General features: G+C 45.8%; 1 protein-coding gene across 2 annotated transcripts in view; it reads right to left on the bottom strand.

Moving 5' to 3' along the window:
* The window catches only part of VAT1L (vesicle amine transport 1 like), a 139,829-nt gene that overhangs the window by 74,069 nt on the left and 38,128 nt on the right, over positions 1–27,632 (bottom strand). For both annotated transcript variants that reach the window (XM_035024736.1, XM_035024737.1), the window contains exon 4: positions 7,649–7,791. In XM_035024736.1, coding sequence (XP_034880627.1) covers positions 7,649–7,791 — 143 coding nt within the window. The remainder of the gene's footprint in view (positions 1–7,648; positions 7,792–27,632) is intronic.

The following is a 27,632-nucleotide window of genomic DNA, read 5'->3' on the forward strand; positions in this document are numbered from 1 at the left end:
GATCAGGTCTCCACCTTGCATCACGGGTTGGATAGCTGTGCTCCTGTCTTCCTCACTTCTACCAAGTGTGTTCACTCCTGTGGAAGTAGGACCCCACTCTGCTTCTACGACCAGCCCTCCTGGGCCACCAGGTCTTCCCTGCAAACTCCATTTCCCCAGGACCTCTTTCCTTTACTGCAAGATGACTACCTGTGCTCAGGAGCAGCCTCCCAAATGCTGGGCTGTGCACACCTTTGAGGGTACCTCTGAAGGACCTGTCCAGACCCAAATGCTCACATCTTGCCTAATGTTCCTCACATCTGTATTCTGTGAGTGCACATTTCCTCCCATAAACTACCAGTCACACCTCTTTGTATTAATTAGCTGCCCCATCTAGGCCTGTTGCTCTGTCCTCTGGTTCTGCAGAAATGCAAGGCAGCCCACAGCAAGGGGTGACCTATAAGCTACTGCCCACTTCCTCATCCTTACTTGCCACTAACTGCTCGGGGCATTCTGACCTTGTAGCAGTTCCTAAAACGTTCCTACCTCAGGACCTTTGCATATGCTATAATCTCTGCCAGAACAGCCTTTCCCCAGTTCTCCCTAGAGCTCATCTTTCAGGTCTTACTCAAATGTGACCTCCCCAGAAATGCTGTAACTAACCACCTGACCTGGAGTGGCAGCCCCAAATTATCTCTACTTTAGCATCTGTACTAAAGACACTTTTCAGCTTGTCATGGGCTGGAATTATTCTCTTGTCTCTTCCACCAAAATGTAAGCCCCACGAGACAGGGACCATGTTTGTGCTGCCTGTTTTATCCTCAATCCTCCTTATCCTGCAGGACACAGTGTTAGTTCTCAACAAATATTGATTGATTGTATGAATAGATGATTAAATAAATGATGAGTGAATGAATGCAGGACAAAGAAGAGAACATTTTAAGACTGGTATTCCACATTTCTATATGCGTGCTTCCTTCAAAGGAAACTCACATTTTCTGAGCTCTGCTGTATCCCAGGCATTTCAGAATTAATCTTCATGACAAGTCTGAGACAGGCATTTTAACTCCACTTTTTTGAGGAAGAAATGGAGGATCTCAGATGCAGCGCCTTGCCCAAGCTTATGTAACTGGTACACCTAGAATTCAAACCTCGGTCCAGTTTAACTCCAGAGCAATGGCCTTGCCACCATTCTGAATGTAAGAGCTAATAAATGTTCCAATCAGTCTAACTACGGAAGCATTGTTTGAGCAAGCAGCTCTGGGAAACAGTCAATTTAATTTATTCTTTGAAAATTCTGTTTTAAATGCTGTCTTTAAAAATAAATATAGATATATCCAGAGTTAGACCATGTTACTCCAAACAGATAGGCCGGGAGGTTTCTATTTAGAAGCTGCTTTTTTCTGTCTTAGATTATAGGAGAGGCCCAAGGTCAGGGTCCTACACATTTGTCCTAAATTTCCAGCCACTAGACAACCATTCACTGAGTGCTTACTTCATGCTGGACAGTGTGTGTGCTGAACTGGGGGTACACAGATGAGGGCTCAGGTTCTTCCCTGTCATCCAGGAGCTCATGGATACTAGGGAAGACAGACTAAATGGACAGCCCAGGCAGTCACCACAGGTCCAGTGGAGCCACTTGGGGCAGTGGAAGAGGATCCTTCTGTTAGTGATGAGCAAGAACTGGCTGGGTGATGAAGGAAAGGCATTTTGCAGAAAACACTCTGACAGGTTGGCCCAGGGCAGTCAGCACCAAATAGGCCCAAGGAAGAGGCTTTGGGGCACCAACCATGGCAATGAGAGACTCTGTCTGGACACTGTCTCCTTCCAGAAGGACCCAAGCATGTCTGCCACAACGGACAACTAACATGGAGTGTAGGGCAGACATGGGAATATAATTTCACCTCAGTATTGAGCATTTAGCTTGCCACCTACTTGCTGTGTGACCTCAGGTGAGTTACTTAGCCTGTTAAGTGTCTCAGTGTCCCCACCTGTGGAAGGGAATGATGGTGATAACTCCCATCCCAAGCTTCTCTGTGAAGCTTGGATGAGTTGATGCACATGGAACATAGGGCCTGGCGCATGGTAACTTCTGGGTCCGTGGTAGCTTTTTTTATTATTTTTTCAGAGTGGGCCAACTGAAAGAGAATTCTTTTAGTTTGGGAAAAGAGTATAAAGGAAAGATTGCAAAACTTCAACAACCCAACCATTAACCCCAGCAACCTTCAGGGTGGGTGGAACCAGCCAACATACCCTAGGGCCCACTACAGGGAATGAGGAGCCTTGAACCATCACATCCAGAAACCAAGTAAGGGCCCCAGAAGCAGGGCAGGGTTTCCTATAGTGAGCTGTGGCCAGCCTTGATGACCACCACTACCACCACTAGGCACGCAGGGTCCCAGCGGGGGCTGAGCAAAGCTGGGAGCTGCTCCCTGGGCTTCTTGCTGGAGGGAGATGCTGCAGATCTCCTGTGTTCTCTCCCCACACCTCTCTTGGCGTTGAGATAGCTGAGTCATGTAAGCAGGGTTTGCACATGCACTGGGGTTACATCAGCCACAAACTCCTGCCTCTTGCTGTCACTGTGTCCTTTTGAAGGTCAGTGGTGGGGTGGGGGTGGAGGGTGAGAAAAAGATGGATACTGAGCAGAGGGTGACGTCATTCCCTGTGCCCTGAGGGTGAGGATTGTTGTTTGTTTCTTTGGTTGTTTCTGTCAAATCTTTAAGCAGTTGTGGCGCCTGGGTGGCTCAGTCGTTAAGTGTCTGCCTTCGGCTCAGGTCATGGTCCCAGGGTCCTGGAATCGAGCCCCACATCGGGCTCCCTGCTCAGCGGAGCCTGCTTCTCCCTCTCCCTCTGCCTGCTGCTCACCCTGCTTGTGCTCCCTCTCTCTCACTATCTCTCTCTGTGTCAAATAAGTAAATAAAAAATCTTTAAAAAAAAAATCTTTAAGCAGTTGTTGCTCCTTTTAAGGCTAGATATGTTCCTTCAGGTGAGTTACAAAATTGAAAAGGTGCTCCATCCCCCATTCAATCATTAAAAGCCCAACCAGTGAATCAGACAGAATGGGATTCAGTCGGGTCTATTTCCATTGCTCCAGGCCCCACAAGTAGGCTTGGAACAGGGCTTCCCTTACTCAACCTCACACTGAAAAGCACCTTAGCAGCTCCTTTTAATGAAACAACCATGGAAATCACAAGCACAGCTAGGCAACCCCTCAGAAGCTCAGGGGCCATCCTCATTCTTAGCACCCCTCCCCCCGCCTCACCTGCGTGTGTGTAATCATAATTACACAAAAGCAGACAGGGTGAGGGCTTTCTCCTGCTGTCATAAATCTCTGCAGATTCAAAAAGCAAACACAAAGAGCCCCAGCTCAGAGATTCTCTGGGTCAAATTCAGCAGCAAGATATTTTGGAATTGTTGATCTGAGGTTTTCGTGCCTGTCCTTCCTCGGTTCCCAACCCCTTGCCCCTTTATTGTGAATGCACCTCTTTGCTTCCCACCCACACAGATCAGTGAAGAATTTCTCCTGAGCAGTGGTAGGTCCAACGGGGCCATTACTGGGAGAGAAGCCCTTGACTTTGCCAAGAAATGTATCCCCCTTTATTGTAACTTTCATCTCCAGGTGGATCCTTGGTTCTCCACTCAGTGCTTCTCTTTCTGAATTCCTCTTTCTCTGAGAACTCATCTGTGCCATAGCTTTAACCATTTGCCCCCGAGCTCGTGACGGAGGGATGAGGCCCTTTCAGGGTGCCCAGCACAGTGCCTGGTGCATAGCAGGTTTCTCCCAGAGGGTCCAGCACAGTGTCCGGTGCACAGAAGGCTGAGTGCAGTCCCTGCCACATAGTAGGCTTCTCCCACAGGGCTGAGCACAGTACCCAGTGGACAAGAGGCTTTTCACAGAGTGCTGAGCACAGTGCCTGGCACATAGTAGGCTTCCTAGTAAATGTGTACAATTACTTAGCAATACCACCTCTACGAATCCATTCTTTTTTCTTTTTTTTAAGATTTTATTTATTTATTTGACAGAGACACAGAGCACAAACGGGGCGCAGGAGAGGGAGAAGCAGGCTCCCGCTGAGCAGGGAGCCCGATGCAGGGCTCGATCCCAGGACCCCGGGATCATGTCCTGAGCCAAAGGCAGATGCTTAACGACTGAGCCATCCAGGCACCCCTAGGAATCCATTCTCGATCACATTCTGTGCTCTCTCTAGGTGATTAGACTCTCCTTGATTTCTACCATCTCCGTTTCTTTATCTGTAAAATGAGGAACTTTCTCCTGGCAGGATTGTCTGAGGGGCACCACCGTGGTCCACTCATACGGGTCAGCAGAGTGAGAGGAGACCAGCAGAGCCTGGGGCTATGATCCACCTTGTCTGCACCCGCTCACCTGGCTGGGATTCGCTCCTCACCTCCCGCTACCTACTGAAATGCTTCCCTTCCATCAGCCTCCCTGCTGGGGACTGCCCACTTTGGTGCTCTCTGTCTCTGTCTCTGTCTCTCTCTTTCTCTTTCTCTCCTCTTTACTTTTGAAGTCCTTATAGTGAGATGCACATGCTCAAAGCTTCTAATTCTTCTACTTGATTTCAAGCATAGTCAGAGAAGGGGCAAGGGATGTAAAGGTGAGATCTCTATTACAACTATTTCCTCCCATTCCCTTTACAATGCCTGGCTGAAGGCTGAGAACGCGTTCAAAAGAAGCTTACCAACTGACTGGCTTACAAAAGAATTTGCATCTCAAGAAATTTTATGTTATTATTTTTCCCCTCATGTATCACCACAGAACACTGTAACAAACAAAATCCGTGGTCAGAAACCAAAGAGAAATCACCCTACATTGCACTCCTATTGCATATTAGTGGTTGGATTTTTTTTCCCACTTTCTTTTCATTTTTTGTCTTCATGTGCCAAGAATTTATACAAAGCTGTGATCACAGTGTAGCTAGAATTTGGCTTTTTTTCCACTCAATATGCCACTGTGGATATTTTTTCATTTTGTGACAGAATCTTCATAATTATCTTTTTTTTTTTTTTTTTTTTTTCCGGTCTGCATAATACTCAAGTGTGTGGGTGTAGCATAATGCACTGAACTGTTTCCCTGCTGTTGATAATGGAGGCTGGTTCTGAAATCTCACTATTACAGACAATGCTATAATTCACCCTGTTGGTATATGTTGAGCACCTACCCTGAGGCAGAAGCAGTGCTTGGCTCTGCGACAGGCACTGAGTACCTGTTGCTTGTATCTTCTTCTGGATTCTCTGCTGAGGGTATGGTTGGTGGGACAGAGGGCATGAACCCATCTGTGGCTTCCTAGTCATTTTTGATGGAATCGTAGGGTCTCTGCTTACACACATAAGGAATCGGTGGAAGTCACATTTGAAAGAAGCTGGTGTTAAGGCAGGTCTCAGATGCTGTCTCTTTCTGCTCTTCTTCTTTTTTTTTAAAGATTTATTTATTTGACAGAGAGAGAGAGCACGCACAAGCAGGGGAAGCAGCAGAATGAGAGGGAGAAGCAGGCTTCCCGCCGAGCTGGAAGCCTCATGCGGGGCTGGATCCCAGGACCCCGTGATCATGACCTGAGCTGAAGGCAGATGCTCAACTGACTGAACCACCCAGGCATCCCTCTTTCTGCTCTTCTGACATCAGCATGAATCACCGACTCGGGGCTAGAAGGGCAGCAGGTTGAGGACAGTGCAGTGATGAGCGGTTGGGGGGAGATGGAAAATTCTCCAGGGAAAATGGGGAAGGCAGGAGCTCTCTGATTATGTACTGTCACTTACTTACTTACTTAAGATGTTATTAATATATTTGAGAGAAAGAAAACACAAGCAGGAGAGGGACAGAGGCAGAGGGAGAAGCAGGCTCCCTGCTGAGCCGGGAGCCTGATGTGGGGCTCGATCCCAGGACCCTGGAATCACAACCTGAGCCACCCAGGTGCCACTCACTGTCACTCTTTTAGAAGAGTAGCCACCTCCTGACCCTCTTTGCCCATTGCTTCCCACATCCTACTACCTCCAGCTACTCTGGTCCTCTTTCAGATTCTTGAATTTACCAAGTCATTCCTGAGCCTGGACCTTAACACATGCTGTTCTGCCTGGTCAGAAATGCTGTTCCTATGGCCAGTTTCTCATCCTTTAATGTTCAACCCAAATCTCACTCTTTGATGGACTCTGTCTGATCTCCCTGTCTGCATATGTTCACCAGCATCTTGCATTTCTCCACCAGAGCACATATCAAGAGTATAAATCAATATATTTTTAAAATACTGTTTTTTGTCCCTCTTCCTCAACTAGACTCAAAGCTCCATGAAGGCAGTGACTCTCAAGGTGGTTTTTTTGGCCAGATCTTCTGCTCTAGCACAGCACCTGGCCCATCACAGACACCTGGTATTAAGTTGGTCAGGGTATGAATGAGGAACGAATGCTTGCAAAATTATCATTTAAGGGATTAAAGGCAAAGCCTGCTGGAGGGACAATGGCAGTTCATTTTCCAGACCACAGTTCAAGAGATTCAAGTTATAAGAAGGAAGAGCTACATGAAGGTTAGGAAAGTAGGCAAAGGTCCATCCAGGAAGTCTTTAAAATATGCCTGCAATGTCTAGATATCTGAGAAACAGGTGCTGAACCTCTAATATCTAGTTTGGAAGCTCTTTTTTCACACCCCACTGGAAATATCAGGACAACCTTAAATTCTGTGCAAATCTCTACCTTTAAAATTTAAAAAAAATCTGAAAATCCAGACCATCAGAAGACTCTCCTTTCCAAAAGACTCCCCAAATTTCCCCTAATCTGGTCTAAATCTATCCCCTTCGACAACCAGATCTCCCATCCTCTAAGTCCTTCAATTTGGAGAAAGTTGTTTCTTGATTATGATGCTAGATGGACAACTGACTTTCTCTGTGTCATACAATTTAGGGCTAGGAAATGAAGAGACCGAAACCACAGCTCTGAGACCTCTCTGAATCCCCTAAGGAGCTGGGAGTGGAGCGAGCCTGAGCATCAGCCCCCCACCGCATTCTGAGAGGCAGCAAGTTTGTGACACACAAATCATCTCAAGGTAGCTGGGTTTCCCACCTGATTTCCCCTATTGACACACACAGGGCCATAGTCAATAGCTTCAGGACCCCAGGTGGTGCATGGGTCAGGTTATAAACCCACGTTCCCCACCATGGGTCTGCACCCACCAGCAACCTGATCTCCCTACCTACAGCCTCCCACCTCCCAGTCCTCCTCTACACACCACGAGTGACTCTTCAAAACTCGAATCTGATCGTGTCACCACTTTGTTCCTTCGGCGGCTCTCAGTCACACCCAGGTTGGAGTCCACATTTCCTTGGTCTGTCATGTGAATGAATGAGAAATAAACTTCTCGATGTAAAGGTCGTATCACAGCCACTATCATAATCTAGCTTGGCAAGTTACTCAACTGCACTGTTCCTCAGTTTTATCCTCTCCAAACTGGGGAGGAGGGGGCTGTCATAATAGGGTTGCTGAGAATTAAATGAGCTCATCCACATCAAGTATTCAGCACAGAGCTAGTAATACTCGGCCCCCGATATATGTTTACTATGATTGCTATTACTCTTACGATCACCAGCCCTCTCTAAATGAGTGCTACTGTTCTTTAAGAGAAGAGCAAGGACCAACCTGGTGCTCTTTAGAGCAAACACCTTACCTTTTCACTTCCTGCACATAGTCTGCATTTCTGTCAAAGAGGTGGGTCATGGAGTCTTTGATTGCTTCATGCTTGAAAGTAGAAGCTGTTCCAAAGACAGTCACATTGGGGATAGTGGAACACAGCTGAGCCACAGCTTGGCCCTGGAAGTGAAATGCAATAGACAAGTCACACAGGAGAGTTACCATCCAACAGCCAGTCTTGCTGGAGTAGAGTGGGGTTTCTCAACCTTACCATTACTGACCTTTCTTAGGCTGGATCAGTCTTTTTGTAGGGGGCTGAAGTGGGCATTGTAAGATGTTTAGCAGCAGCTTTCACCTCTGACCTGCTAGCTGCAAGTAGTACCCCTCGGTTTTGATAACCCGGAATGTCTCCAGACATTTCAGAATGTCCCCTGGGGGACAAAGTCTCCCTTGGTTGATAACTACTGAAAAACCCCAGTACCAAGACTTAGCTATTATTTTACCACACTGAACCTCAGGTTCCTCAACTATAAATTAGCAATAATGGTACCTACTCCATAGGGATCTTGGGAGATGTCTTAGCTTGGATCCCCCAGAAGCTGAGGCAAGGATTTGAGAGTAAATACTCTATCTGGAATATGACCACAGGAAATACTAGGGTATCGAGACAGAAAGAGAAGGCGGCCAATAAACGGTGTGCTATCCAGTCAACACCCACCATGGGTAAATGGAACTCAGTCCTTCTGAGGAATTCCCTGAGCAGGTGTAGAATATACCTCAGAGTTATCCCCAAACACATGGTGAGGAGGCTGGAGTATTCATTCCCTAAATTTCCATCTGCTGTCAGTCGAGAGTTGCTTCTGCAACAGTAACTCCTAGGTACATCTGGCTTGTTTTCATGGGCCAAGCACACTCCCACTGCCAGACTCGAAGCCCTAAGTATGCAACCTTCAGCAACATTGAATGCAGGAAGATATGGTGAGAGCATCCCCTCTGGGGCATGTTAAAGGAGGCAATGTGTAACACGGGCCAAGCACCTGGCCCCAAACACGATACTTAATATAAATTACTCAATAAATCTTAATCCTCTGTTCCCTTTTGTGGCTGAGATGTCCAGGCATATAAAGAAAAGGCGAATGCATGAGGTTTAAATATTGAATGGTCTAAGAGAAATCACAAACCCAGTTAGGAATGGGTGTTTTTTCCACATCCTTTCTCAGTATGGTCAGAAATGTAAGTCCTTGGACAAAATACTGTGATCACGTGAATTCAGAAACATTCCAGTAAAATCCAATTTGCTGCTAATGAAGGTGCATTCTAAAACCAAGTACTCTTTCCAGTCTTCTTTCTGCTATCTTAAGGAGGCAGAGATTATTCGACGAAAGTCAATTGTGATATTAACTTCTGCCTATCACTTCATTACATGTGTTCATGTTGGTGGACTAAATCAGGTTGGCAGGTCTATTTTTGGAAATGTTATTCTTCCTAACACTGGCAATGAAAGGCAACATTGACAGAATCCTCGAATGTCAGGGTTAGAAGATCATCCAATTACTCCCTCCCTATCATTGTTCCACAGATGAGGGAAAGGTGACTCAGAAAGGTTAAGTAGACCCAGTTCTTCAAAGGTACATCGAGAATCAAAGCAAGGACTCCTAACTTCTGGTTCTTGCCATTTTCCGTAATGCCATACCATCTACTTATTTTGACATTTTAAGCTAAGCAGACTTTGAAGCTGCTGCCTAAAATAGACATGTTACTGACTTGGGGGTCAACATTTCAGAACATGGGCATGAACCTAAGACTCCAGTCAGACTATCATTCTTTCTTCTAAGAATACCTTTGATGTTTGGTTAATTTTTTTTTATCACTTGATTTTAGAGAACAAAGAGGGGACTATCCTTCTTGATAAGTGGAAATATCAGCAACCAATGCAGCAATCCTCTAAAATCCAACAGGGCTTGAGCTAACCTCGTTTGTGCTGGGACAGGAGATGAGATCTAGTTCCAGTATCCGTGTGGACCCTCCTGCCTGCTGTCCGTGGGCCACCATGACATTTATCCACTCAACTACTTTTTCCAAATTCCTATTATGTAATGGTCACACGGTTCGATGGATGGATGCAGGAGTGTCAGAAATGAGTGACACACCTCACTCTCTATTCCCTGGTCCCAAGTCCCCCACCGAGCCTTAGATTTGTGTATTGAATGACAACCTTGATGCCGGTCTCCACCTGGCTATCCAAAAACAACACATCAAAGTCAACTCATCCAAAACATAACTCTTGGCTATCTCCAAACGAGTTACTCCTTATATTGCTTTGCTGGGGCCATTATAACAAAATACCACAGACCAGGGGGTTTACACAACAGAAATTTGTTTCACCATTCTGGAGGCTGTAAGTCCAAAATCAAGGTGTTGGCAGGGTTGGTTCCTTCCAGTGGCTGTGAGGGAAGGGCCTGGTCCAGCCCTCTGTCCTTGGTTTGTAAATGGCTGTCTTCTCCCTAGGCCTCTTCACATGGTCCTCCCTCTATCCATCCCAGTGCTGTGTGACCCTCATTCCAGGGTGTCCAACCTGTGTCCAAATTTCCCCTTCTTACAAGGATACTAGTCATATTGGATTAGGACCTACCCTCATTTAAACTTGATTATCTTTATAAAGACCCTATAGCCAGATGAGGGCACCTTCTGAGGTACTGGGGGTTAGGACTTCAACAAATGAATCAACAAACAAGATTCAACCCATAACATTCCTCTTACTGCATTTCCTGCCTAGGTGGATGAAGCTGAACCATTTACCTATCACTAGGCTAAAGACGGGAATCTCGGGGTCACCTGACTCTTCTTCCTCCTTCAGCTCCACATCTAGTTAGTGTATTGTTTCTACGCACATCTCTGTGACTATCACCTCTTAGTCTGGGTTGTTGAACTTCCTCACCTGGATGATGACAACACACTTCTGGCCGCCTGGCTGTTTCCGGGTGTACTTCACACTGTGGACAGATTGATTTTTCTCAAACACAACACTGAGCATCTCACTATTTGTCTCAAAGCTTTGCAGTGCCTACCATGGCTTTCAGAATGAAAAGCACACCCCTTTTTTTTACTTTAAAAATTTTAAAGATTTTTATTTATTTATTTGAAAAAGAGTGAAAGACAGCACGAATGGGGAGAGGGGCAGTGGGAGAAGCAGACTCCCCGCTGAGCTGGGAGCCCCATGCGGGACTCAATCCCAGGACCCTGGTACCATGACCTGAGCCGAAGGCAGATGCTTAACCTACTGAGCCACCCAGGCACCCCTGAAAAGCACACCCTTAAGTTTATCCCACAGGCTGGTGCTCTGGGATCTGACCCAGTCTACCTGAGAACATGCTGTCCCTCCACTTTTCTAGTATCTGCTCCCTAATAGAACATGGCACTTGATCTACCACTGATTGACATTCTCCATGATCCCAGTGCTGTGCAAGCCTCATTCCATGGTGTTCTCAGAATGAACCTTTAACCTGACTCTGCTGAAGAGGAGACTGAGTTTTACAGAGGTTAACACCTGGTCCAAGGCCACTAGGGTAAGATGGCAGACCTTGATCTGCTGTACTCACCAGCTGAGCAAGCTTGAGTAACATATCGGTTCTTCTGTTCATTCATCTTAATATGCAGAATGTAAGGCTATCTATACTCTAAGGTTTTTGTGGGACTATTTGACATAATGCATCCAAGGGCTTAGATTCATTTACAACAGTGAATGCTCAGTATTTGCTGTTACTACTCCTATGAATACTATTATTATTTTTCTTGCTATTATGTCAGCAGTATCTGACAGTATGTCAGCAAATCTACTATCCTGCTCTCCTGAAGGTATCACGCTATTTTAACATGGACACTAGTTCCTAACATGCTGTCCCCTACCTATCATGCCTGTCCTTCCACTTCTGCCTTCTAATCACAGCCATTCCCCCTTAGGCAACTCTTCTTCCAGAAATCCTTTCCAGGTAGGGTCGCTTGCCTCTTTTTGTGCCACCATAGACCTGTAGTTCCTTCCTCCAGGACAGCGGCCACCATGGCCTTCTGGGACTGCTGAGTGACCCATCTGTGAGTCCCATGAGGCCAGCGACCATGACATATCAGGCTCTGTACCTCAGTGCCCAGGGCAGAGCCTGGCATATAACAGGTATTTGGTAACACTTGTCAAATGGATGCATGAGAAAGTATAGGAATGTGATGTAACGGGGGGGGGGGGGGCTCTCATCATTTTGCAGATTGCCATGTCCTTTAGCACTGCTGAGTAGGTGTAAAGCACAGATTCAATTAATGTATCTAGCATCTGACCTGAGCAGAACTTTACCATTTCCATTTTCAAGGAAAAGATACCTGTGGTAGCAAAATGAGACAATATAAGTAACTGGGTTACTTATGTATTTATATAATTATATAACATAATATATGAGTATTTTATATAATATAAAATACAGAAATATAGAAATATATAATATCATGTATAATTAGAATAATATAAAATTAGTATTATAGCGACCATTCTCTAACACCATACACAAAGATAAACTCAAAATGGATGAAAGACCTCAATGTGAGACAGGAATCCATCAAAATCCTAGAGGAGAACATAGGCAGTAACCTCTTTGACATCGGCCACAGCAACTTCTTTCAAGATACATCTCCAAAAGCTAGTGAAACAAAAGCAAAAATGAACTTTTGGGACTTCATCAAAATAAAAAGCTTCTGCACAGCAAAAGAAACAGTCAACAAAACAAAGAGGCAACCCACAGAATGGGAGAAGATATTTGCAAATGACACTACAGATAAAGGGCTGGTATCCAAGATCTATAAAGAACTTCTCAAACTCAACACCCAAAAAACAATAAGTCAAAAAGTGGGCAGAAGAGATGAACAGACACTTCTCTGAAGAAGACATACAAGTGGCTAACAGACACATGAAAAAATGTTCATCATCATTAGCCATCAGGGAAATCCAAATCAAAACCACACTGAGATACCACCTTACACCAGTTAGAATGGCCAAAATGGACAGGGAAAGAAACAACAAATGTTGGAGAGGTTGTGGAGAAAGGAGAACCCTCTTACACTGTTGGTGGGAATGCAAGTTGGTACAGCCACTTTGGAAAACAGTGTGGAGGTTCCTCAAAAATTTAAAAATAGAGCTACCCTGGGATGCCTGGGTGGCTCAGTCGGTTAAGCATCTGCCTTCGGCTCAGGTCATGATCCCAGGGTCCTGGGATTGAGTCCCACATCGGGCTCCTTGCTCAGCAGGGAGCCTGCTTCTCCCTCTGCCTGCCTCTGTCTCTCTCTCTCTGATAAATAAATAAAATCTTAAAAAAAAAATATATATATATATATATATAAATAGAGCTACCCTATGACCCAGCAATTGCACTACTGGGTATTTACCCCAAAGACACAGATGTAGTGAAAAGAAGGGCCATATGCACCCCAATGTTCATAGCAGCAATGTCCGCAATAGCCAAACTGGAAAGAGCCGAGATGCCCTTCAACAGATGAATGGATAAAGAAGATGTGGTCCATATATACAATGGAATATTACTCAGCCATCAGAAAGGATGAATATCCAACTTTTACATCAACATGGATGGGACTGGAGGAGATTATGCTAAGTGAAATAAGTCAAGCAGAGAAAGTCAATTATTATATGGTTTCACTTATTTGTGGAACATAAGGAATAGCATGGAGGACATTAGGAGAAGGAAGGGAAAAATGAAAGGGGGGAGGAAATCGGAGGGAGAGATGAACCATGAGAGACTATGGACTCTGAGAAACAAACAGGATTTTGGGGGGTTTGGGTTAGCCTGGTGATGGGTATTAAGGAGGGCATGTACTGCATGAAGCACTGGGTGTTATACGAAAACAATGGATCGTGGATCACCACATCAAAAACTAATGATGTATTGTATGGTGACTAACATAACATAATAAAATTTTTTAAAAATTTTATGTATATATATATGTATAATCAGTATTATATAAGCATACATATATAAGTAGTAATATCTGATATTATAATAGTCTACTTGTAATACATAATTAGTATAATATCACATAGTCATATATAATATATAATTAGCATAACATGCAAGTATTATATATAATATTACATCATAACTTGTATTATCATATAAATAATACTGGGTGGAAAAGCACATTCAGTGGACATCTGTTTGTAGCACCCCCTGCTTTGAGCTCTCTATTAACTCACTAAGGCAATGGGAGGCCCTTGCAAGATCCTCAGTGATCTAAAGTAAATAATACTCAGCATTCTGAAGTGAAGCAAAATGTGTGCTTTCCCTCGCACTTACAGAAAATCTGTACTCCCCCTTCTCCGACTCCCAAGGTGAGTGCCAGATCAGCATCTAATTTATCCCTGTTTCTCCCACGTGCCTAGAAAATAGCATGGGCTCAGTAAACATTTGTGGAAGACGGAATGAATTTTCAATAACAAGGATTTTGCAATTTACCTACAGACCCAGGACATAAAATGAACAAGACAATCCATTCTCCTAGCAACGGCAACAAATGGAGCTTTGCACATACTTGTTTTTAATTGATTTTCCTGTCCGTCTTTAGATGTAAGACTCCTGCAGCGAGCCACTGCCACTCCTCCCTATGGCTAGCAAGACAGCAAGTACAGCAGCGGATGGCCCCTTGGCCTCTCCATATGCCACGTACTGTGCTTAAGTGCTTCGTTAAATCCTCAAACCGCGTTTGGAGTAAATGCTTTTTTTCCCCTTTTATACCTGAACGTGGAGATTCAGATGGGGAAAGGAACTTGTCCAAGGTAATATGGCTTGGAAGTGATACGGCCGGGGGGTCAAACTCAGGTCTCCCTGACTCCAAAGCCACTCTGCTATTATTAGTCTTCTTATCCATCCAGCTAAGCACTCCCGAGTTGCTGACATGGAACTGAAGTCTTAGAGAAAACCACGGGTCCTTGGCATCAATCTGGAAGGCTTCTCTGAGCTACTCTTAGAATCGCTCTGTCTCAGGTTCATGTGGGTCAACAGACCTCAGCCAGCTCAATCCTAATTCCAGGGCCATCAGGGTCCCCTCAAGTAGAACACAATAATGAGACATCCAGGGACAGTAGTTAAAAGGGAGCTGTTTGGGGTCACTGAAATCTGACTCTTATCAACAGACTGGTGGTTCAAAGCAAGATCCTACTCCAGAAAAGCCAGGCACAGCAGACAGATGATTCGAGGAGCAAATGCATCTACATAAAAGGCTTAGTATACTGCCTTGTACATACTAAGCACTCAATAAATGGCAGTTTTTTGCTATCATTGCTCTGGGATTAGGACTGAGCTTGGTAGAAATTCTGGTTACCCCTTCAATGGGAATTTAGGATAGATGATCCTGTCAGTGCACTGAGATTTAGAAATCAACATCAGAGACTCAACTAAGTAAGACACAAAGCATGGATGGCTTTCTCTATAACACAAATCACATCTTCCTCCTCAGACTTATTTCTCATCATATACCCAAAGTCTAGCTTTGGCCGTTTGGAAAAATGCTCAGTCTTTCCTACGTGTCATCCCTTTCTCACCACAGGACCGTTGCACAGGACTTTTACCTATCTTTTCTCCTGGCTGGTGTCTAGTCATCCTTCGAATCTTGGTCCCTCTGTTACTTCACTGAGTCATTCATTCCGTCACTGGGACTATTTAATAAGTGCCTCTAACAGATTAGACATTGTGAGCAAGTTATATATGGTGCCTGTCATCTTGGAGCTCGCATTCTTGTAAAGACAACCATATTAATAAAATAAGTATGGAATTAAAAGTACAATTACACACCTAAACCAGGAGGCCGAGAACACCAATTTCAAACACTGAACCACTGGGATAAGACCACATTTGTACACTACATTTTCCCAAATGTACAGAAAACGAGAGGCATGTACTAAAATGGACATGTGGGGGAAAGTACAGATAAAATGGAAACTACACTTGGTCTCTATGTCCTCTTCAGTCCTAAGATTTCTAGCACACACTGACCGGTTCTTCAAGTGCTAAAAAAAATCTTTCTGAAGAAGCATCTCAAAGAGAATGCAAGTTTGCTCATTACCCTAAGTCTGATGAAAAATGGAACTTTCTATTGCTAACTTGACCATTTCTGAAATCATTTTAAAAATAGGATTATGTTTATCTCTTCCAGAAGTTGTTTTCACTTTTAAACAGCTCACTTATGCAGAGTCAAAGAATGGAAAAGAATTAGCAAAGTGAGCTTGTGAAAGTACCGACAAGATTCCTAGGGTAAATGGTGAGGAGAGATTGTTTTCTTCCAAAGAATTGTCAGTTTCTCTTTTCATCTCCATCATTGCATAGAGGCACTTAGACTAAGAAAGCTAACTGAACGTTATCACAAAATCTCCTACATTGGATACCTGAGCCAGGCTTATGCTTTTCTTATGACAATATAGATTCCCATGTTGGGATTTAGACACAGGTTTAGGAACATTTATTTTAGATCAGTGCTGTCATTCGCTGTTCAACAATTCAGTTGACTCAATTGTTCTAAGGGGAAGAAATTCGGATCCCACTGTGGGGGCTGATCCATGTGACTCTCCATCAAAGGCAGCAAAGAATATGCTATGTTCTCACCGAGTACACTCTAAGAATCAGTCAGGTTCCTTTTTCTTTATCTTGTTTGCATTGCAAACCTGTTGTTCTGCCCACGACACTCCCTTTAACATTCATGTGCAGAGAATTCCAACAGCAAGGAGCCTCAGCGGCACCCGGCTGAAGGACAAGACAGAAGGAGGAGTCAATTGCTCAAGACAGAAGTATGGAAACTTTTTTTTAATCCAAAAAAGCAGTAGACACATTCCAGGGAAGACGTGGTAGATAATATCTTTACTTCCTACTTTTATTTATTATATAGATCAGTGCTTCTCAGTAGCTGGTGCGGGAACCAACAGCACCAACATCATCTGCAGTCTTGTGAGAAGGTTCCACCGCCCCTCAGGGGTGCCTGGCAGGCTCAGTTGGTTAAGCGTCTGCCTTTGGCTCAGGTCGTGATCTTGGGGTCCTGGGATCGAGTCCCGTGTTGAGCTCCCTGCTCAGTGGGAAGTCTGTTTTTCCCTGTTCTTTTGCCCCTCCCCCCACTCCTGCTTGCTCACTCTCTCTCTCTCTAATAAATAAATAAAATCTTTAAAAAAATTAAAAAAACGAAGGCTCCACTCCAGACCTACAGAATCAGAAACTCTGGGGGTGGGGCCTGAGAATCTGAATTTTAACAAGCCTTCCAGAAGATTCTGATGCAGCTCAGAGTGAGAACCACTGATATATATCATCTTTAATGGCACTCACTCTACTCCACATGATTTGGATGCTGAGGCCCCCATGATGCTCAGAATATCTTAATATCAGATATTTTATTTAAAACCAAGGTGGGGCCTTATTATTAATATAGATTTATAGTATTTATAATTCTAACATGCAACCCTTGCTGAGGGTCCAGCACTCTATAAAGTTTCCCTTCTACCAGTTTGGTCAAGGATGGCATCATAACAACCCCCTTTTCCTAGTTGGGGTTGACATCACAGCCTGTGGGCTGCAATGTGGGATCCTATAGATCAAGCATGACTAACACTATGTCTGTGAGTCAGAGGTGCAAGAAGAGAAAATAATTCGCCATCCCCATTAGCAGGGTCTGAAGTTCTGGACGCTTGGAGAAATTCCGCCCCCCTGCTCCGTGGGCCTCAGCTCTGCTGCTGAACATCCAGGTTTTCCAAGCCATTCACAGCCCTGCCCATCAGACGACTGCAAGGGTGAATATTTAAACCTTTTTCTCTGCTCATACTGCACTGAGCTCCTTCCAGAGGCACTCAGTTGAGATGCAGTAGGGCAGAGCGGTGAAGAGTGTAGGTTATTTATTCACCCTCATCTGCTCGGAGTTCCCTGTATGCCAGGCAGGGTCTATATGCTCCACAAACACAGCTCATCTGATCTGTATCATGGTGTCCAAGAGGCTGAGGACTATTTCACCCGCATTTTCAAGATGAAAGAACTGAGGTACAGAGCAGTTATGTAAATGCCCGAAGTCACACAGTAATAACCTGAGACAAGAACCGAACCCACAGTGTCTGGCTCCAGGACATTAGTGGGTCCGAAGGCTGAAGGGAGAGAAGGAACCATCTCTTACTGGCTAGTCAAGCCCTGCAGGTACTTTATACATCTCATTTTACCCTCCCAACGTCATAATCCCACCATGAAGACAGGCTCAGAAAGTCAGTACTAGCAACCAGAAATAATGAGATTTAGACCCACGCCTCCTTGCCACGAAGCCTCGGTTCTTTGTTCTTGACCACCAGTAGAGGGAACAGAGATGAGACACATCAGAGGTTGCAGAGCAAGCTAAAACTCCTGAGCCCCACACCTGATTCGGTCCTGGTGCGGCCACCTAACCTGGCTGAGCTTCAGATTCCTCTTAGGTAAATCAGGGATGACAAGGTCTACTTCACGAGGTCAAGTGTGGGACAAAGGAGACTACATAAGTGATATGATTCCCCAGGGTAGACCCAGAGCAGGTTCTCAATAATCAAGTTTTCCCCCATTGCCGTCTAAAGCCACCTCTTCCAGGAAGCCCTCCTGGGGATCCTCAGAAGGGGTTAATGTCTCCTGCTTTGCCCCCAAAGTCACACACATCACTACTCAACCATCTTTTACTCTGCTGTGATGATTCTTCTCTCCCTTCCCCTCCTCGCTCACCTCCTCCCTCCCTCTCCTCCTTCACCTCTGTCTCTCTCTCTTCCTTTTGAAAAAAAAACCTTTTTGCATCTCCCACCAGGTGTCAGCTCCTTATAGGGAGGACCACATCTTATTGCCCTCTGTCTTGCACATTAAGCCCACTGCTTAGTTCTCAGTGACTGTGTGTTGAATGTAGGAAATAACAGTAAACAGAAGTTTGGAGAACAAATAGCAAAGGTCAGAGAGGACTCTCAAGGTCAGAGGGTGATCCAGGGCTGGGACTTGGGATATAAGCCCTTCTTTGCTTTATCCCTCGGTTGGATGTGGACAAAGTCTACTCTCCACCCAATTGGCATCAGAGATGGGAGGAAACTTAGGTGCCTGCCAAGAGTAAATATTTTCTTGTTTTTTCTTTTCAACCATACACATGGAACGGGGAGAAAGGTAAGATGAGGGAGGGATAGAGAAAGAACGTTAGAGTCAAACAGGTGTGGCCATAGAAATCTATTTCTTGCAGAGCCACCAGCGCCTTATTACAATTGGGTCACAGCGTTGGTTCCTCCCAGCTCAGTGTCTTGCAGACGCTGGCCTGGCTTTGCCCCTCCCACCCATGCACACCGGCCAGTAGAGGCCTGCTTCTGAGAATCTGGTCACCTCTGTGGACAGGGGGATGTCGTGAAGGGATTTGGCAAGAATGACTCCCATGCCAGGCATGAGCCTAGCTCCCCACCTGATGCCTAAAGCCCTTGGTCTCAGCACAGCTGGGTTTCCTAAAGACTGTGTGTCACCAAGCAGGCAGCTTGGGGACTGAGGGTGGGAGGGAGGTGGCTTTCGCTTTTCCATAGTTCCTCCTAGGAGGTGGTCCCATGAACACAGGGTCCAACTGGGATGATGTACCGGTAGCAGCTCGGCCTTCTGCTCTGACTGAGAGGGAAGCCGGTCTGGTATCACGTCATGGTGTTGGAGGGTCCAACGCCAGGGTGCATTTTTGTTTGAGCAATAAGGAAGGGCAGCCCCAAGACAGGGGTCGAGAGAGACGCAGAAGTAGGGCCTTAGGGAAATAGATTGTATGAGATCCTCCCTTCCACACAAGACCTGAAGCAAGCTGGCTTCAGAGGGAGCCCTGGATACACAGCAGCAGGAATGCTGAGTCCTGGGGCACCTGGGTGGCTCAGTTGGTTACGTGGCCGACTCTTGATTTCGGCTCAGGTCTTGATCTCAGGGTTGTGAGATCAAGCCCCGTGTCGGGCTCCATGCTAGGTGCAGAGCCTGCTTAAGATTCTCTCTCTCTCCCTCTCACCTCATCCCTCTCTCTAAAGAAAGAAAGGAAGGAGGGGAGGGCAATCCTGAGTCCTAACCCTCTTGCGATTTCAGCTTGAGTTGCTCATATTAGCAGGAAGGGCCAGAGCACAGCATTTCCGAGGGCCTACGTGAAGCAGCTCAGCATACAGGCAGAGGAGAACAGGGACTTTAAAAAAACTTGGAGTGAGATTAAAAGAAAAAAGGTGTATATATTTAATATATACATCTTCCTGAATTTCATGTATACATCCCATGAAACTCTCACAGTAAGCAGTGTTACCAACTTAACCATCACCTCTAAAATGTCCTCCTACCCTCTGTTCTTTTTTGTGATAACGTTTAACAGAAGATCTGCCTTCTTCACAAATGTTTAAGTATTCAGTGCAGTATTGTTAACCAGAGGCTCCCTGCTGGACAGGATACTGCTGGGACTCGTTCATCGCGAATAACTGAAACCACACACCCTTTGATACATCCCCACTCCACCTCCTCTAGCCCCTGGCAGCCACCATCCCACTCTCTGCCTCTGTGACCTTTAGATTCCTGATCTAAGTGGGATCATGTAGGATTCTTTCTTCTGGCTGTGGCTCACTTCCCGTAGCATAACGTCCTCCAGGTTCATCCATCCTCCTCCTTTTTTAGGGCTGAATGATATTCTATTGTATGTCTGTACCACATTTTGCTTATCCATTCATCTGTTGAAGGACATTTAGGTTGTTTCCATGTCTTTGTTATTGTAAATAATACTGCAGTGAACATAGGAGTGCAGACATCTCCCCGAGATCCCGATTTGAGTTCTTTTAGATGGATACCCAGAAGTGGAATTGCTGGATCATACGGCAGCTCTATTTTTAATTTTTTGAGGAGCCTCCATAGTGTTTTCCGTAATAATGGTTGTACCAATTTGCATTCCTACCCACAGTGTACAAGGGTTCCTTTTCATCCACATCCTTGCCAACACTTACCTTTTTTTTTTGAGAATAGCCATCCTAGCAGGTGGGCAGTGGTATTCCACTGTGGTTTTGATTTGCATTTCCCTGATGACAAGTGATGACGAGCACCCTTTGAGTGAGGCAGACCTGAATCTGAAACCCTGATGTACCACTGCTGGGCTGTGTGAGTTTGGACAGATATTTCATCTCTCTGAGCTGCAGTGGTCTCATCTATAAGATGGAGAATGAGCTAACTATGCAAAGGAGTGCAGACTAGAATGCTTAGGACAGGGCCAGGCAGGTAGTACAGGTTAGGGCCCTTCTGTTCTTCCCACACTAAAGATTGCTACATGCTATGTTATGGTCTTCAGCCTGCGAGTTCTAGGTTATACAGCTTCTTCTCAGGCCCTCTGGGATTCATGATTGTCAGCTGCAGGGCAGGTAGCTGGGTTGAAAGGGTTTGATTTATGGCCACCACTCCCCATTCCCCTACCTCCTGGCAGGCCCAGCTGTGAGCTCTGGCAACTGGAATGTGGGCATCTATATTGTAAATTTTTCCAAATTTCCTGTAAATTACATGTTTTGGCATCTTAAAAAATCTTTCTGGCCAGGGAAACTGTCCTTCCCTGGGCTAGCCAATCTTAGAAATACAAAAAGGGCTCAGTTAGGAGCATGCCATCAATATGCAAACTGACCAGCCCAGAGCCAGACATCCTCTATCTGGTCCATATACCCCAGAAGGAAATATTCCTCTGCCTGGATCACCCCAGGGCCAGATACCAGGCAAATAGAGACCATCCCTATAGCCCAGACCCCACTGAAATTATTCACACTAGCCTAAGCTGCCCACACTGTTCTGCCTTGCTTTTCCACAGAAACCCCAATAAAGACCATTGCTTAAGTGCATCCACCGCTGCTGTCTTCTGCCTCCTGACCACCCTGGTGTCTTTCCCATGTGGTCCTGTGTGCCTCCATGTCTTTAGGACCTGTGAGTGTAATAAACTTTATTTCCCTCAGCCTCTCCTCTGTCTCCTCTTGTGGCCACATCTGACTGACCATCTAATAAAGGAATACAAAACAGCATCCCTCTTTTGTCCCAGGGGTTGAGTGTTTTTGTGCAATGTACAACTTGCCCAACTGTACATGGTGACCTTACTACCCAGCCCTCACGGGGATCATATCAAGTCTTGTGTCTCTTATCAGTACCACTTTCCAACTGATGGAAACCGCGGGTGGCCATAGGCCAACCCCTAGTTCATAGACTCCCACATTGCCTGAGACTTGGATTCCAGCAACCACATGACAGGAATCCCAGCCAGGGAGCCAGTCCAGCCCACCAGATGGCAAAGTCTCCTTCATGGGGCTCTAAATCATGGTGGGGCAGAACCACTTCCAGGCTGGCTGCCTTCCACGCAGTGCATCTGGATAAATTTCCTGGATGATTACATTTGCATGGTGGGATGCCGGATTCACATTTCCAGCCAAATGACAATTTGTACCCACAGTTTGGAACTGTGGCTTTGATAAATGCATCTCTTTCAACCAAAACCTTGTTAGGTAGAGTGATCATAGAATTTCTCATCTAAATTGGGATATTCTTTGAGAGTAAAGGGGGATACTATTATTACCTTTTCCCATCCAACAGGTATGAGCTGGAAGTGTCCTAGGCAGATTGGGTCACCCTACCTATTCAAGCAGCCACCCTAATATTAAGTCAAGGAAAATCAAGGTGGCCAGAAGAGGAGAGCAAAGGTGTAGGCATCTGTGGGACTTGGACTTTGATCCTTGGATCTACCACTCATCACTTGAGGGACAGCAGCCCAATTATTCTGAACGGACAGCTTATCTTTAACATTGGGATAATGGTACCTACCTCACAGGGTTGACCCGAGTGTTAAGTAGACATATAGAGAGAAAGCTCTGCACAGGGCCGAGTGCAAAGCAGGGACTTAGGAAGTATAAGCTTGCGTGCCCCACTCCCCTCTTTGCCCATGGACTACATTGTCTGCGCCCCAACTGCAGAGATTTGGGAAGATGAGGTGCCTCAGCACCAAGCAGAAAGTAAGCATCCTCACTCGGACGATGGTTTCCACACCTCAGCAGTCTGCCTGCGTGCCTTTTCCTGAGTGTCCCTGTTCATTGAAGTCACCTCATTAACCAGACCTCTGGACAGGAACAAGAGCCTGACCTTCTGATAGGGTCGACAGCTTCACCGGGAAACATCTGCCCTGGGCATGAAATACTCAAACTCTCAAAGCACTGCTCTCCCCTGCCTGCCCTCAGAGATCACGCGTCGAGACTCTTTCTGCGGCTTCCCACCCCTTGGCTGAGGTTCTGAACCTGGCATTGCAGAGCCCATCCCGGCAGGGGTGGCATCGGATGTCTCTGGATGAGAGCACGTTTAATCTTAGGGCCTGTGAGGAATCGAAGTGCACAGAAGCCGGTCTCCAGAGGGGAATTCCCACGGGGATGTTTAGCCCGATCCGCCCGCCGGCCGCTCTCTGCCTCTCCATCCTCAGACCCGCTCTCTCTAAAGAGCAGCTTGATCCTGCTATTTCAAATCAACAGCACACTTTCAAAGTTAACTGACTTTCTTTGTAAATGCAATAAGTATAAAATTCCTCCACGCTTGATATTGTGTATCAAGCCCTCTCTCTTGCTTACAGTGACACCACCAGGCCCAACACTAGGTCTTTAATGGCCTCTGTCGGGACCCCACCTGTCTTTGCCTAGCACCAGGCACACACAAGGTGTCCATAAAAATGTAGGAATGAATGAATGCAAGAGAATCTCTTCACATTTTTTCCTTCTCTGGCACATCTCAGTAAGGCTGCATCCTGTTCCTTTCATGGTTTGCTTTTCACAGTCCCACCAGTTTTACGTTGATCTGTTGTACCATGCAGCACATGAATCAGGGCGCTGTGCTCTGTGCATACTTAATTCGTGCCACACGCTGCGCAGGGTTCTGGGAAAACTAGCAGCAGGCAGAAGGTTCTGGACACGGATTGCCTGTGGAATAGCCCTGACTATACTTACCAGCCATCTGGAACTGGGTGAGTCACATGAGCTTTTAGAACATTAGCTTCCGCACATGTGCGTGGTAATGGTGCCCACCCCTCGGTGGGTGTGAGGAGTGACAGATGTGATTCCGTAAAGGGCTGGGCATCCTGCCTGCATCAGCTAGATTATGGCTGAGGACTTTGATTCCTCTTCCGTTTTTCCAACAAAGTCTCTGACCAGGCAGTCACACACGGTGGGACAAGGAGGGAGGACCACGAAGAGCACTGAAAGCCTAGATTTGGAGTCTTCAAGACCTAAGGATGTTTTTGGTCCATGCCCTCCACCCACCCATCTGGTGCAGAAAGCCTGACTCTGCTCCCGCTATGTATTCCCAGGATGCAAACTGATGAGACAAGAGTGGAGAATGAATGGCCTCCCCAGTTAGCCCATTCTGTTTTGGGGCAATTCTATGGCTCTGAAGTTCTCATTTACATTGTGCTATGGGAAGCCTCCCTGTAGGTTTTGTTCCCAGGAGGCATGGCACACTAAACAATATATGTATGTCAGAAGCATGGGGGACAGAGGAAGTGGGGGACGGTTTGGCTTTTGGCCCCATTCCCCCCGTCACACACCCACTGCTTTTGGCCACTAAATATGTCTAGGTTGCAGTCAGCAAAGGAGCTGAAGGTGAACCACTCCCAGTTTCCAAGTTTCCTGTCAGCTTCCTCATTCCCAAAGAGCTCCTGGCAAGAGTGAAGCTATTATTTCCGCAAGCACAGCACAAACTCTGAACATCTTCGTAAGCTCTTCTGATACATGAGAGGAAGAAATGTCACGTTTTGCAGTGGAAGGATCTATTCTGATTGAACTCTTTAACAAGTACTCTTATGAAAGCAACACATGTTCATGCCCATGATAAAGAATAAAATTTGGAAAGTACAGGAACCACAATGCCACATCCCAGGGATAAATACTCTATAATCTGGCTTGTTTTGTGCCAGCAGTTTTGCAACACAGAAACATCAATACTTGACTGTCCACAGCATTGGAATCATACTGAATATACCTCTGTGTACCCTGATTATTGTTCTCTCTCTAAGCTTATATTGTAAGCATTTTTGTGGGTCATGAAAAATTCTTTAACATCATTTTGAATGGCTGAGGAATCTTCTATTATGTAGATCTATTATAATTCCTTTTAACCAACCCCCGTCTTACAGGAAATGATAATGCCGTACTTTTATAAGCCATATTTCAGGGAACATCTTTGTACACAGATCTTTGACTGTAAGTTTCAAAAGGCAGAGACTAAGCCTATTTTATCTGCTGCTGTATATTCTGCCTCTAGCACATTGTTGGGCAAAGTGTGGATGCTCAGTGTTTCAATACAGACTGGGTCCCTATTCGACGAACTCTGAATCTCTCTTTAGAAGATATTGCCAGTGGATAGGGTTGCATCATGTATTTTAAATGGCAGCCCTACCAGTAGGAAGTTTCGAGGTCAAAAGGCTTAGCACAGTTCTAAAGAGAAGACTGGACAGCAAAGCAGGAATTCCAGACTCTATGATCCACAGTGATAAAATAGAGCCTGCCAAGGGCCGTTTCTGCTTTGAGGATACATTTTGGTTTTAGTAAATCAAACATGGTCACTGGTTTAATGACTTACAAGCTATATTAAGTAATGAAACTGTGCCTCCATATGGTTCACAATTTGATGTAAACATACTCATTTATGAATTCTACATACTTAATAAATGTATCCTCCTCTGTATAATTAAAAATCTCATTATCATTACACAGATGCTGTCTGCCTGGAACAGGTGAAGTTCATCAGTTTAATTTGATCAAACAATTGCCAAGCACCCACTCCATCCTGGATCCTGTGTTATGTGCTAGAAAAACAGTGATGCCTAAGACCCACTCTGACCTCAAGAAGATCCATCTAGACAGGAAGACCCATGGACAGGTGTGGCATGCTAGTGCTTGGCATCTGGAGGTAGTTAATACGTATCTGTTGGATGGATGGATGGATGGATGGATGGATGGATGGATGGGTGGATGGATGGATTGGTGGGTGGAGTCTGGTGAAAGCAATATCAGTAAAACAATGTTGAAGGTACAGAGATGAGAGCGTGGGGAAGGCTTCCAAGAGGTAGTGACATTTAAATGATGAATGGGAATTTGCCAGGCAGAGGAATAAAGAGAACTAGCAAAGCCTGCCAGGTTGAAAAGTGTGTGGTTCCAAGGGGGAGATGGACAGACGGGCATGACCAGAGATACAAAGGTTGGTCGGGAGCGGGGGCTGGGGGCGATGATGGGGAGGGATGCTTGACTTAACCTCTGACTGATCATGAATGATTTGTTCAGATGGTTTGGGTTCTCCCCCAAAGCAGACCCTAAGATGAAGATCTGTGTGCAAGTAATTTATTTGGGACTCCCAAAGATGGGATGAAGAAGTCAGATGATGAAGTGCGGTAGAGAGGTAGGGGAGGGAGGGAAGCCTGTCAAATGGTTTACCCGGGTGAACAGTTGGACTCATCCCTAATGGGGACTTTTGAGAGACCGTGTGGATGGTGCTAATGCTCATTCTCCCACCAAGGGGGAGGAAGCTCAGGAATTTGTCCCCCAACCTCCTGGCTCATGTGCTGAGGGATGCTCCAGGGGCAGTTACTCCCACATGCAACCAGCCTGCCCACACAAGGGCCACGTTCAAACCAGAAAATGACCTCCATGAGCGCTGGCATGAACCAGGACTGCGCCTGGAGGCGGTGTGGGTGGGCGTCTGGATGCCTGCCACAAAGCCTAGGGGGTAACGACTCCGATTAGGCAGGGAGAACAGTCCCCTTCCAATGACTTAGTGCCCGCAGCAATTCCTGCCTGGGGGGTTTGCTGCTTCCTGAAGCCCACAATGAGCTTTCTTTCTCGCTTTTCACATAATTGCCTCCTTGTCTCTGCTTAAATGTCACTCACTCAGTGAGGTTGTCTTTCAAGATTCAATCTGCATCTTTCTTCCTGTTTATTCTCAATGATGGCATCTTGATCCTTTCTTTATGTGTATGTTATATAGATACATAATATATACATATGCACATATAAAATATGCATATATATAGTTGTAGAGATACACATATGTAGAAAATATGTCTATATGTATATGTATTTGTTATCTGGCCTATCTCCCTTATGTGCCACTGCATTCTAGACAGCTAGCATGCTGCCTAGCACATAGTAGATGCTCAGTAAAGGTCTGCTGAGTGATTAAATAGGATCTACCGCCTGCCTCATGTACTTTCTGGCAGAGGAAGCCTCCATCGTCCCCCTTCCTAGCCCCGGGCTTTGGATGCTGTCATCTTTCCATGCTGTGAGCCTGTGTGGCTGCAGGAGAACCCTGAGCAGCAGGGAGTAAGACTGGCCTGTGCTTGGCACCAGAAGGGGAGTCCAGGTCTTGGCATTGAACTCGTAGCCGCTTCTCATCCTGGGGATGGGCTCTAGAGAACAGGGCTCCTTTCAGTGCCTTTTCTTGAGGCTTAAAATATTTGCCCTCCTTAATGCATTCCTCACTGGATGTATCTCCTAATCACCTAAATCAGGATTTCAGCCTCCCTAGTGTAATTAACTCCCTGGAAGGGTTAGAACTTTTTGTGGGAGAACGCGAGGGCCCCTGGGAAGTAAGGATTGCCAGATACAATCCATATTTGCTAAACCTGGCAACCCTACTAGGATTGACCTGCTGTCGGGGCTCTGGGGAAGCGGGGAGTAACGTGGCCACCCCTCCAAGCTGGGTGGCTCGGTGCATACACACCACCTTGCCCCCTCCCCATGCTTCTCTCCTGCCCTCCCACTGCCACCTGGCTGCTCAGGCCAACATGACCCTATAGGCCATCAGAAAAGACAGCTGGTAGCCTGGTAGCTTCGATGCTCCCAAAATAGGCAAGTAGGCAGAAGCCTCGACAGATGGGTAAACCTGTACCTGCTGTCACTTTCCTCGTTTCCTGGCCTTACGGTAGTGGTTTAAAACACACACTTGGAGAAAGACCCATCTGAGTGTGAA

Source organism: Mirounga leonina, unplaced genomic scaffold (genome assembly GCF_011800145.1).
Source record: "Mirounga leonina isolate KUSES-001 unplaced genomic scaffold, KU_Mleo_1.0 Mir_180, whole genome shotgun sequence".
NCBI classification, from domain to species: Eukaryota; Metazoa; Chordata; class Mammalia; order Carnivora; family Phocidae; genus Mirounga; species Mirounga leonina.